The 13,846-nt window shown below is 36.2% G+C and overlaps 1 protein-coding gene and 1 long non-coding RNA gene across 3 annotated transcripts in view; one reads left to right on the top strand and one right to left on the bottom strand.

The window, feature by feature from the left end:
- The window catches only part of LOC141578850 (uncharacterized), an 82,371-nt gene that overhangs the window by 1,232 nt on the left and 67,293 nt on the right, over nucleotides 1–13,846 (bottom strand). The window contains exon 2 of the long non-coding RNA XR_012509643.1: nucleotides 6,769–6,858. This is a non-coding gene — a long non-coding RNA (uncharacterized LOC141578850). The remainder of the gene's footprint in view (nucleotides 1–6,768; nucleotides 6,859–13,846) is intronic.
- LUZP2 (leucine zipper protein 2) overlaps nucleotides 1–13,846 on the top strand; it is a 423,961-nt gene that overhangs the window by 373,476 nt on the left and 36,639 nt on the right. For both annotated transcript variants that reach the window (XM_074372225.1, XM_074372226.1), the window contains 2 exons: nucleotides 1,145–1,219; nucleotides 9,303–9,470. In XM_074372225.1, coding sequence (XP_074228326.1) covers nucleotides 1,145–1,219; nucleotides 9,303–9,470 — 243 coding nt within the window. The remainder of the gene's footprint in view (nucleotides 1–1,144; nucleotides 1,220–9,302; nucleotides 9,471–13,846) is intronic.

Here is a 13,846-nt window from a genome sequence, read left to right as displayed (position 1 = left end):
CAGCCTTGCTACAAGCCCACAGCACTGGGCTTGGAGATCCAGACTGGGGACGTCCTGGTCACTGAAGAAGTGATGAGCTCCCTGCTGCTGACTTCTTTCAGGCGAACTCAATCCCCTAGCCTCACAAAAACATTAGAAAGAACTCCTCTTTGCTCCAGATTTAAATTCTTTTCATTTTCTAAATGTAGGAAACAGACAAAAGCCAGATGTATAGAGAGGCTGGGATGCCAGCCTTTCTGCAGGTCCTTCGTGAGCCCACAGAGCACCTCCTTGTCAGTATATAACTCTAGTCAGTGTATAACTTCACAGTAGCTTGGAATTGGTGGAGGCAGGACTTTAAAACATGTCTTTCAAATTTGAGGCTCTTTTCTTTTAACAGTACGGTTGCAAAATTACAGAGATACGGTGGGACAGAGAGTTGTATTGGTTTAAAACTGAAAAATAAAAACAGTGAATATGCTATTACGTTAGGCTTCTTAGGGCGCCTTAACAAAACACCACAGCATGGGTGGCTTAAACGACAAAAATCTATTTGCTCGCAGTTCTCAGGGCCGGAAGTCTGTGATCAGGGTGCTAGAGGACTCAGTTTCTAGTGAGAGATCTTTGTGGCTTGCATGTGGTGCCTTCTCACTGTATCTTCGTCCTGTGTGAAGGTGGAGAGAGATCTCTGGAGTCCCTTTCTCTTCTTATAAGGACACCAGGTCTGTGGGATTAGGGCCTCAGCTTTATGACCTCATTTAACCTTAATTACCTCCCTAAAGGCCTTATCCTCAAATACAATAGCATGAAGAGGGGTGGGTTAAAGCTTCAACATATGAATTTTAGGGGACAGACATAATTCAGTGCATAACAATTAGAAACATTACTGATGGATTTATATCACAGGTATTTTCAGGGACTTGAGCTGGGACTTTGCAACTAGATGTTTTGATCCAGTGAAGCATTTAGTGCATATTCATCCAGAACAACATTTTCTGCAGCTTAACCAAATGACCATGTAATAGAGTATTTTAACCTGCACTCTAAATGAATTTCAAAAAAAGTTATTTTTTTCAATTCTGTGGCAATGAATGACAGATACTTAAAGTGGAGGAGGAAGATTATAGAATTTACTAAAAAGATTTACATTTCTTTCATTTTACAGGCCCAACAGCTCACTGATCTGGAACGGAAATTAACTGTGGCCAAACATGAGCTGGAGAAAGCAGCTCTTGACCGGGTAAGTTTACCTCCAGAAGCCGTCACCACTTTGGTTTTAGCAGATGAAGCTAGGGTACACTCATTGCTTCCCTTGATTTATTGATGCCGTTCCAGGCGCTGTGCATGTAAGATTATTGTAGAATTCATGAGCATTTGATATTCTTTTTGGAACCCAGTTCTTTTCTTGTTTTTGCTGCTACAGGAAACTGACACCAGGTTGAGGCTCTGTGATTGCCTGGCCTTATTTTTCACCTTACTGGCACACTTGTTCTCTAACGCAATCAGTAAGAGAATCAAATCACTGTATTTCAGACTTAGAAAACAAACACCCACATTGCTGTCATTCAGACACATATGAAAATTCTATGATGAAGTAATATAGTCAATCCAGGAGTAACCTGCATTTTACCAAACCTGAGACCCATCCTCTGCTTGAAAACTATTATTGATTAGATTGGAGCTATTGGCCATCATTCTGTCTGGCAGTGGGAAAATAGACACTCTCTCGTGGAAGAGATCATCTTGAGAATTTTTCATTAATTTATACACAGTATTTGGTGTGTAATAAAAATATTGCTAGACATGTGAAGAGAGAATGCAATCTGATCAATATATATAGAAGAAAAATATACCTGGAGCAACTGATTCAGATATTGGAGTGAGAAAATCAGTACTCAAGAAGTTAACATCTATTATACATATTTATATAGTTCTAAAAGCATGCATATATATTACATTAAAATAAAACCAAAACTGATTAAAGAATAAAAATTTTCATTAGACTTGAAATCTATAAAAAAGTCAAGTAGATATTCCGAAACTAGACTGACATAATTCATGTAATCAAGAATTTAACTGATGTGTTTAATAGCAGATTGAATGATTGGACATAGTAGAACTGAAGACTAGTGAAATGAGAGGAAAATTGATATGAAATACCCATCCTAGTGTGTAGAATGTACAAATAAGTGGGACGTAAACAGAAAGAGAATAAGAAATGTATGAGACAGTTTCAGAGTTTCTAAACATATGTATAATTCTTGCTCCAGAAGAAATGACAAGCAGAAGCAATATTTGTAGTGATAATGACTAAAAATTCTCCATAGCTTTGAAACATATCAAGCACAGATTTAAAAATATAAATAATCCATAACCAGGTTAAATAAAAAGACAACCACTTTATAGTCAAATTGGTGGATTTAAAAAAAGATGAGCTAAAATAGAAAATGAATAGTGAAATGGTAGATATCAACGTAAGTAGTCAGTAATTGTAAATTTTAAATGGTTAAAATATTTGGATAAATAAATGGATAAAGTATTCCGAGTACAAGACTAAAATTATAAGACCACATTAAACAAAATGTCTAAGATTCATACAAAAGATACCTATAAATATAAATAAACAGGAGATCTGTAAGTAAAAGAATAGGGAAAATGAGGTAAACTATGCACACAGAAATGTAAAGAAAGCTAGTGTATCAATATGAACATCACTAAAAGTAAACTTGAAGAATTTTTAGTGATAAGAAGAGAGTCTCATCTAGATCATCAAAGAGAAAAATATCACAATCCTAACCAATGTGCACACCATATTTATTTTAAATGTATGTAAATATTTAAAACTACACTTAAGTTTCCTGTGCTTTTTCATTATCTGCTATATTTCAGTACAGCTTATTAAAATAAAAGGTACTTAGCCCTGGCAGAAAAATGGAAATGTGAATAAAAACAATGCGATATCATCTCAACACTATCAAATTGATAAAAATTTAAAAGTCTGGTGATATGAAATTCTGATACACTAGTAATGGGAGTGTAATTATTAAAATCAGTTTTTAAATGTGTGTACCTTAAAATTTTCACTTATCCATACGTACTTGAAAACATGCTTCAGGACCAAAATTAGCAATGTTTGTATTAATGGTAAATGGAAATCATTTAACTGCTTACTGTTAGAATTAATATATATAATCCATGTATTTTCCATACTTATATTTTCAAATAATAATCAAAATTTAATATTAATAAATATAAAGGTACCTCTATAAATACTGATGCATTTATAACATACACTGTTGAGTGAAAAAATACGTACAGTATTTCACAATTGTTCCAATATACAAAAGACATTTTGTTTTGATAATATTATACAAATAAAGTAGAAAGATACATATCAAATTCGTGGATGCAGCTGCCTCCATCTCACCAAGATTCCAGCTTTATGAGTTTTTTTTTTAATATATGAAAGAAGTTTATACCAATTTATGGTAATCTCTGACCATACCCAACTCAAACTGTATAATATTACATTTTAAAAAAGAAATGACTTTTTATATACTTGGTAGAATCAGAAAATCCAAAGTACATATAATCCTAAAATTCAACTAGGTCACCTTTTTTTTTCCCCCCTTTTTCTGCCATCCCTGCCACAATCTCTGAAATATGTTTTAAGTTGTTGAAAGATGTTGAATTCCCAAGATCCTCTGAATTTTGAGCTACTATGACTGTTGGAATTTTCTTCCTTACATTAAATCTTTCCCCCTGATTTGACTTCGAATAATCCCTTTAGTCAGTGAAGGTTCGAAATGCTTTTTGTACAACCGTGATGGGCTAGGTGTGAAGAGAAGCAGAAAACACTCATGATACAGTCTCGGGTTCCAAATCTCTCACCATTTTGTTGGACACCAAAAATTAGGAAAGAATTGTATGTGGAGCCACGAGTTCAGAGAAGCACAAAGAGTGAATATGTATATTTTAAGTCCATGTGGGTTATAAAAACCAGTGTAATCCCGTATTTCATGGGCATGTTGTCATTTGTCCTGAGTCACAGAACTTGGAGATAATGGAGAGTTTTCCCTCCTTCATTGTTTCCATTCTATGCCTTCCCCTTTCCCACTTCTACCACTGCCCCTATGTGCCTATCCCACACCACGCCAGGCTGGATTCAGGATGACAGACTGTATGTTATAGCATTTTAAAAAAAAGGTCCCCAGAGTCAGCCTGTCTGTGTTCAAATCATAACTCTTTCACTGAATGACCATGTACAAATCCCTCAAACTCTTTCTGTTTCACTGTAAAGTGGGATAATAATAAAATTAACTTTATAAGGTGATGAGGAATTATATGCATCAAAAAAAGTAAAGTACTGAGTCAAATTCTTAGCACATGGGAAAAACTCAGTAATTATTATTAGTGATAAGATCATAGAGAGACCTCTCCTCTGTGATAATTTTCTTCCTTAACCTTCAGGATCTTGTCACTCCTTTTGTTACAGTGAACTATAAAAGCATTGCATATTACTGGAAGTTGATTTCAACAAATCTCATGTAAGATATATTTGAGGCTCATAAACTCCAGTCATAAAGTCAGCTAGGAATGCTCGCTCACTTCAAAATGGGTAAAAACTGCAGTTTAATGAAATTGCTCTTCATCTCTCTGCATCATCTTTATATGACTCTTTTATTCTCTTCAGGTGTCGAGGTCCAAAGACTGTTATATATCGGCTTCAGATAGCTTTAAATACTCCATAAATATTATGAAAACAACATCTTCACACTCTAACTTGGTTCTCATTTCATATTTCTCATGTACAAAGTCTCAGTTTACTGCCCCAATATAAATAATAATAATCTCAGGATCTGAGAATCCACCTTGGTTTTCCAAGCCATCAATTATGTGTTCGGCAATATCTTATGAATTATAGTTAGCCTTAGCTACTAGAATGTAAAACCAAGTTTGTGTTTTGCAAATCTCTCTCATATTCTCCTATGAAAAGAAAAGTTTCTCTTGCCCCTGACTCTCACAAAACGCCGCCCAGGAAAGTGTGCATCATTGCGTCATATTACCGATGACACAAGTTAAGTGATGTACACAGACTCCCAGGACAAAGTAATAAAAGAATGAGAACTCTTTTTGCTACAGGGTGTCTGGCACATAGCAGGAGCATAACAAACAGCTATTGATTGAATCGACAGACAAAGATCTAACCCCATAAATTAACAAACATGCTATTCATCCTGCACGCAAGGGACATAGAGATCACCTAGAGCAGAGAGAGCCAGAAATGTTGAATGAACTTACAGGATGCATAGAGCCAATTTCATGGCAGAAATAAAGGTAAGGGGGAAGCTCTTGGATTCCCAGCCCTTTGCCATCTTTCCAAAGCTAACGGCCTATATTGTATTCACATCTCTCTGAAAACTTCACATCTTCATGTAAATAAGTGAAGACAGACATGAATAAGACCTTGTGAATTTGTATTTCTAAGGAGATGAGGAATTAGGGGCACTGTTGTCTTTGAAAGATATATCTTACTTTTTCTTCCCCAAAAATGTATTTTTTTTTTCTGAGATAAGTACTTACATACAGCCACACGAAAAATTGCCTTCTGAATCTCCCACCATCTTAATATCATATATACAAGCAATAATTTCATATATGCTTTACATATTCTACAGCACATTATTATTTAAATGTCAGAAACAGTACTTTTTCATATTATGTAGTATATAAGATAAAATGAGAAATGTTTTATTATTTTCTCATATAAAATGACACCAGTCTATATTCTCTGGAGGGTTTGTTTTATTTGTTCCTTTTACAAATATTTATTGAGTTAGAAACTGTTGATGCTGCAAAAAAGATACTAGGCCTCAAAGAAATTACATTGTAATAGAAATAGATAAAATAACAAACACATAAGCAATGAGATAATTTGCATCAATGACAAGGGCTACATGAGACATAATTTAAGAAATGTGACAGAGACTTTAAGGAAAGAGTGTTCCTTGAAAGGGCAATCAGGGACTGTGTTTCCAAGAAGCCAATATGTGAGCTGAAACATAAATGTTAAGTAGAAGTTTCCTATATAGATATTTGGAAAGAGGGTTCTGCAAATAGCAAGTGTAAAGGCTCTAAGATAAGAGTGAACTTGGAATGTTTGATGGGGTATAAATAAAGGACATTGTGACAAGCAGGATCTTCTTAAAGAGTCTACATTTTACTACCCTGGCAAAGGAAGTGGGAGAGGTGCTTTGATGAGGGCAGGAGAACAAGGATAAAAATTAAGACTGATCTTAGGAGGGAGTAGGTTGTAAGATCTCAGGCAAAGTATACTTTATATGGCTTACTTTATATTTCACTAGGTGACATGTTGTTGCAGTGAACTTCAAAGTGAACAGTGGCCTTACCTGCAATTTCAAAACAGACTCCAGCTAGCAGTACAAATGAAAATGTAGTAACACTGTGGTATAAAACTATAGTTCGGATCCTGCTCATGGAATGGGCCAAGCCAAACCTGAATAGTATCAGTAACCGGCTCTGTTAAATTAGGACTAACTAGAAAGGTGTTAGGGTTTTATTTTTAGTAGAAAGCTAACCAAATTACGGCAGCATTGCTCACAAAAATCTGTGGTCTCTGGCAGGAAAAATCTATAATATACTGAAGGAGTGGAACCAGAATCTCGTATAGGAGGTGAAGGCACAGGCTTGTGATCTAAAAATAGAAAAGTGAAATCAGACAGTAAGAGATTAAGAATAGGATGAACCATAAGAGCGATGATGGCTTACCACAGTGGTTACGAAAGGTGAGGAGTTGGAGGGTACCTCTATGAGACATTGATTCTGTTAGCCGAGGTGACCCTGGCAGTGTCAGGAGGCCTGTGGGAGCAGATAAGATGATTGCATCCAAGTTCAGATCATTGAAACTGTAGCATGTCTTCACATCCCCATTGACTGTTCCATTGGAAAACTGGTCTTGCCTAACAGTGTTTACTTAAAATTGATGTTTGAAACGATCAACTTGATGCTGTTCGTTATTTATTTTTAACATCTGAGTTCAACCATTACTCAGGAATTTGTATATTACTACAAGATATACTTTATGCCTGTTATAGATCCAAGTTTGAGATATAAACTCTGTTAAAAGGAGCCATGATATGGGTACAGTGAATAAAATAACCTTCATTACTTTCTGCATTATCTGAGCATTGAGAATCTACATTTCAAAGCCACAGTAGCTTTGAGTCCTGGCCAAGGCCTGCATGACCTTGCCACATTAGCTCTATTTCCATGATCTAACTGTAATATGAGAAACATAAAGCATACTTAAATTGTTCAGCATTACTTGGACTAGTTCACGTCTGACACAGCACCCAACGCCACGATCTTTTATTCTGTAGTGAGTGAAAGCGGGTGAAGGGAAAGCCTCCAAGATTGTAACAAAGAATCACTAGCAAGAGAAATCTGAGCTGTTAACTCCATTTCTTTTTATTGATGTGCTTTGTCAGTTTTCTTCCCTGACAAAACAGAAACAACATTTTCACCTAAGTTTTCAATTCATTTATTCAAAAACCTTTTTTGTCATGTCTCTATTCTTGTGTCAGGGTTTGTGTTGAGTGCTGGATACACAGTTCTGAACAAAATAGGCAACTTATACACGTGTATATACATATAAATTAAAATGTGTGATAGATTACGTGAATGAAACAAACAGGATCACAGAAAGTAATGAGGTGGGGAAAAGGCCAGAATCTAGGGACTCAGGCAAGGAAACAAGAGGGACCGTTTTGAGTAACAAGTCAACATTCAGTGTTAGCCCCTGCCTGTCCAGTTAACAAAGCTTCTCCATTGTAGTTCTTACCAGGTTTTTATTTTATCTTAGACAACTTGACAGGGCAAGATTAATGAGAAGAAAACATGTGTCTGTCCTATTCTTATATACTTCCAGTTGCCACTCTTACTGCTGTCATTTTTTAAAAATTTCTTGACATGACTGAAGAGAGAGATCGCTTAAACTGCTATTTCAGCAACAGACATTCTCATCTTAAAGATAAATCTTATACTCACATAGGAGGAGAAAACACAGAGGAAGGCACTGAGAAGGCTCTAACTCAGTCATTACCCTCAAGAAATTGACCGCAAGGGCTTTATAGGAGCCAGGAAATAGGAGAGGATGCTGTATGTGGGTATATTGCTGACGTAGTACATAAAAGGCAGTAATTTTGTTGGGAGTGTACTACTTTGACAGGCAGACAACAGACTGCTGCTTGATTGACCCATGGGTTCACTGAAAGGGTAAACTCCACATGTGCCTGGGGATATGGCCCCAGCAGCCAATCTTTCTGCATCCCTCTCGCCCCAGAAGCCACATTTCATACCTCGAGGTGGATGTTTATGTGTCATTATTTTATTAGGTCCTATATCCACACCCCAAATTACTCAAGTTGCCATGAAATTTCCCCAAAGTTGTATGTCTCTCTTCATTTTGTCACCTGGGGATGTCTGTCCTTCGTACTCAACTTTATATCATTTTTTTAAACCTTATCAGCAATTAACAATATTTTAGCACTGGGAGCCGGGAGTGAAATGGGAGTTAGAGATAGTTGTCTACAATAGTTCAGCTTGCTTTGTGATGTAAACCTAAAGAAAAAACAGTCTGAAGACCTTAAGCTTTCTTTTCTTCATAGTAAAATAGTAATAATAATAACAGATGTTTGAAAGCATAAAGTTATATTTCTTGCACGTGAAGGTGCTTAGAATATTGTAATATCCTATGCTAATAGAACAAAACGTTAATATTATCACTTACAATCACATCGTATTAACTCTATGTGTTAACGACTTAACAAGACCCAGAGGAAATAAGAATTTTATCGGAAACAGAGTGGAGGGATAGGCTAATCTGAGAAACATAGGGGCCTGTATGGCAATAGGAGTGATTTTTAATTAAGGAGATGATGCCAGTAGAAAGATGGCAGGTTTCTGAGAAGGACATTTTCTACTGTATAGTGACCTTAGAGTATATTTCTCTGCCAGCAAACTATCATTATTGAAATCATGTCAAGTCAAGGGGAAAATGTAAGTCATGTCTCTGAATTTCAGTGTTCAAAAATATATCATGAACTGTTTTAGCTCCCCAAAAAACAGACTGAGTGTACGTTAAACGGCACATCATAATGGAATTTGTGTCAGGAAATTACATTTGGAAACTAATATGTGTCTGTGTGGGGAGTGAGTGTAGCCTAGGGGGAAGGGGAAATCTAACCAGGTAATTGACAATGGGAACCGGATGTAGAAATTGTGATCTCTCTGTTTCATTTTAGGAGTCACAGCTGAAAGCAATGAAGGAGACCGTGCAGCTCTGCCTGTCAGCTGTTTTCCATAATCAGCCTCCTCCCCATTTGAATCTCTTCAAGCCAAATCCAACTCTGACGTCACTTCCACCCAGGCCAGTTGACACTAGGATTGCAGATGGAAGGCCAGAAAGCACGGTACACTTTATTTGTGCTTTGAAAAGTTAAAATCAAGTAAGATACTCTCTTTGTAGTTCATTCTGTAAGATCATCAAAGTGCCAAGTAAGATATCACATTCACTGAAAAATCAGGAAGTCAATGGGAGATAGACGCCCAGTTTGTCAAGTCTCCATAGTCACTTGGAGAATGGTGGAAAACAAATTTTCTTTAGTAGAGGCCCAGCTGTTTCTTAGGCAGGATCATCATCGTTATTATCTTCATTTAACAATTAGTTAAAAGAAATATCTTGTATTACATTCCAGTATATATACCAGAGGTTTAATATGGAAAATACTTTCTCCCAGGGTGTAACCATAATCCTTACAAAAATGGATACATTTTTTGAAAATTAAGTCCATAATTCTCAACACTGCCTGCACATTGGAATCACTTGAGATGCTTGTAAAAAAAAAAAAAAAAATCTTGATACTTGGGACTCACCTCACACCTGTGAAAACAAATCCTTTCTGGTTGGGCTCCAGTCATCATTAATTTTAAGAGCTCCTTAGGGGATTTTGAGACCAACTGTCAAGCAAACCTTCCTCCAAATCCCTACCACCACCCTAATCTAGACAGGACAAAGGGGCATTTCAGTCATCAGAACCTTCCCTCAACCCACCTCAAAAAAAAAACAAAAAAACCTTCAATTTGCAGGCTCTGCATTTAAGTAAATATCAATAATCAGAAATAGTTATTAAAGAAAGGAGTTTAATTTGAGACAGTATATCTGAAAGTACAGGCTCTCTTAGCACTTGTCCTAGGTTCACCTGCTTTCAAGGTAAGTGTTACAGCAGGGAGGGTATACCTCAAGTGGTAGGGTGTGTGCCTAGCACACATGAGGTCCTGGGTTCACTCCCCACTACTTCCATTAAAACAAAAACAAACAAACCTAATTACCTTCCCACAACAACAAAAGTTAAAGGAAGTGTTATAGATACCAGTCCAACTTCAAAAAGAAAAATCTTTGATAGGGTTAAGGTGGAGTGGGCAAAAAACCCCTGAGAACCGCTGTTACAAATATCTGGGGCTTTCTTACTGCTTGTTTCTGGGATTCCTTATATTGGGATGAAAGAGGTTGTGGACAAATTTTAGATTAGGCAAATGCTATTTTAAGAATAGAGTCAAAATTGAGTAAAGCAAAATAAATCTAATGATCTGATCTGTAACTAGGCACAGATTTCTGGACAACACAGATAAATCTGTATCATCTCAAGTTTCTCTGTAAAAATTATTTTAAAATACATGTTTCCATTTTATATTATTCTCTTTGTTCTTATTATGCACTGAAGGATCTCAACAATTTTAGGCCAATATTTTTCTCCTTTATATTTTTCTGTCCCTCTTCTGCAAACTCTATGTCTACTATATTTTTTTTAACGTAATCAGACTCACGGAATAAAGTTGCATAAAAACGTATTTTTTTATATTTAGGAAAAATCCTGGGTAAATTTATTGAACCTGGCCATTGGTTAAATGCACAGCTACCCACACAGTCTCTCCCACCTACGAGGAAGCCACATGCTGCCTCTACTTCATGTTAGTCTAAGGGAGGAGCAAAAGTTCAGCCTTAGTAAGTCCAGTGACTCTGGGCAAAGCAGCTTTGTAATTTTATACGCATGTTAACACTTGTCTCTAACTCAGAATACATTTATTTAAGCCAATTATTAAAACTGGGCTCTTTATGACCCTGAATGTATAGAGGGACTTACTGATTGTTACTTTAACTGATTTACCGTTAATAAATGTAAGTCCTGTCATAGAAGTAAATAATAAATACTTATTATCTCTCTTGGTTTATCACAGAAAAACATAGCATTTAGATGTGCATGGTTTGAAGGTTGCTCATTTTTCAAAGCAGAAAAATCCAATTATTTAAGATAAAGTTCAATAAATCTATGTCTATGTACTACAGAGCATTCTATTTTACAGATTAGCATTAAAAGCTTGTTTGGCATTTAAATTTTGTCCATATTCTTTATCTTTTCAATAGCGGTGGAAATTGTATTGTATGTGTATTTGGGGCTTGAATCTCTATGCAGGCACCTTACAGATAATATTTTAAAAATCCTGAAAAATATAATGTGATACGGAGTATGTGTGTGTAGGAGAGGCAAACTGTTCAGTCATGGAATAATTTTTCTCTAAATACAAATAAAGTAACTTTTAAATGAGAATATTTAACTGCTAAGTCTTCAGAGTTGGCTAATTATAGCCACTGTAATATGATGTGCCCGACTGGGAACTGTGAGACCTTCGCGTCACTTAACTCTCTGTGCCTCAGTTTCCTTGGTGCATATCTCAAAGCGTTACAAACCATAATTTTTCTTATTTTCCATGATAAGTGATATATGACTATTCTTATCTCCTATTTTTTTAATCTTCAACTCTTTGAAGGGCATGTGAATGGTTTTTTCCTAAAATCTGTGAAATACTTCCAAGTAAGCAATTTTTCAACCCACATCTAGAAAAAAGCAAAACAGCCCCCAAAGTGTTATTTAATTTTTATTTTTTTCTTCCAGAAGATTGGATGATACTGATAATTTTTTATTGCACCATGCATGTCTTTGTATATGTGTATACATGAATACATATATATATGTATATACAAACATGCACACACATGTATTCATTGTGGAGTTAGTAAAAACCACAGATTTCATTAGATGGAGAATTTGATATTATAAGAATTCATTGGCGACAACTTAAAAACTAATTTACATACTGATAACCCTTCCTTTTTTAAAAAAATTCTGGAGGATGCCTGCTACACTCTTTTACTCCTACGGCCTAAGTTTCTGCTGAGGAATCTCAGTCAGGTTTTTCAGCCTCCTTTCTTTCGTTGCAGTCTCCGTAGATGTTATGCCTGCTTCCCTCTGATTGGAGTGAATTTTTTCCTGTCCTCCCAGTTAGTTGTTTGTTTTTCTTCTGAGTGTTCTGATAGCACAGAGTTCACTCCTCGTGGCTCTTGGTCCTAGCCTGAATACAGTGATGGCCGCATTACTCCTTTTTCCTTAAGGGAGTGGCTACGCTTAGCTCACTGATTTGCTCTACATTATTAAGTGTCCAGAGCAATGTTTCTAGAGAATGCATTTGAAATGACACTTGCTGTATTTCTGTTATAGTCAGCTTGGCCTGTTCTACCCAAATGTGGATGGATGAGGTGACTTAAGCCACAGACATTCATTTCTCACAGTTCTGGGGGCTTTGAAGCGCAAGATGAAGGTGCTGCCTGTTGCAGTTCTTGAGGGCCCTCTTTCTGGACTGTAAATAGCTGCCTTCCAGCTGTGTGCTCATATGGTCTTCTCTAGGTGTGTTTTCATGGAGAAAGGGGTTGGTGTCTGTCGTTCTTTGTCTTCTTTATAAAGGCACTAATCCCACCATGAGGGTCCCAACCTTCATGACTTAATCTAAATCTAATTGCCTCCAGAAGGTCCCATCTTCTGCTATCATTACATTGGAGGTTAGGATTTCAACATATGAATTTTGGAGGACACACGCATTCAGTCCATATCAGTGCCTCGCTTCTTGTTGGACATTTTCCTTATAAGTTAGAAAATATATATTATTGAGTGCTTATTAAGTGCCTAGTATTTAACTAAATTTTTTCCATCTATATGTCAAGACTATGTTCAGCAAGAGATGCAAATTAGAACTGACACAACCTTGACCTCTTAGAAATTTCAGCCTAATTTTCTATTAAGAGAAAACAAGAAAAATATGCAAGGGGTGTGTAGTAGATCGGGACTTTTTTTTTTTTTTTTTTTTTGTATTTAGAATTCCATTTTCCAAACAGCTTTGATTTGAAGATAAAGACTAAGGAGATATTTGGAACCAAATACATGAGATGATGTTTTTGTTATAAGATTATGTATTTTATTATGTAGAAAATATTGTTCCAACAGGGAGGTAAACAGCAAAGATATAAGCTAGGAGATCTGATTTTCATTTTGCATAAAATGACTCAACAAGGGTAGAAACAAACCAGTGACAGTCTATTTCACTGATCCAGGCAGATGATAATGACCTGATCTATGGTGGATAAATGGAAATGAGGTTCCAGATATAATTGAGACATAGAACTGCAAAGACCTAGCAATTAACTGGGATACATGAGGAAAGAAAGTCAAGAATAACACACAGTGCTTGCATTTACTATCTGTGATACGAAAGACAAGAAGAGCTTTTAAGGAAGAAACCAAATTGGTTTGTTTTTCAACATGCTCAGTGTTAGAACTCTTCCATGTTAGATGTCTTTCATACAGTCAAGTGTCCATATCCAACAGGTGTCTATACATTTGAATCTGAAACTGAGGGAAGACATCTGAGTGAAGATAAAGGATTTGGCATCATCACC

Source organism: Camelus bactrianus, chromosome 10 (genome assembly GCF_048773025.1).
Source record: "Camelus bactrianus isolate YW-2024 breed Bactrian camel chromosome 10, ASM4877302v1, whole genome shotgun sequence".
In the NCBI taxonomy this organism is placed as follows: Eukaryota; Metazoa; Chordata; class Mammalia; order Artiodactyla; family Camelidae; genus Camelus; species Camelus bactrianus.
This window is presented reverse-complemented; position numbering and strand designations above follow the sequence as displayed.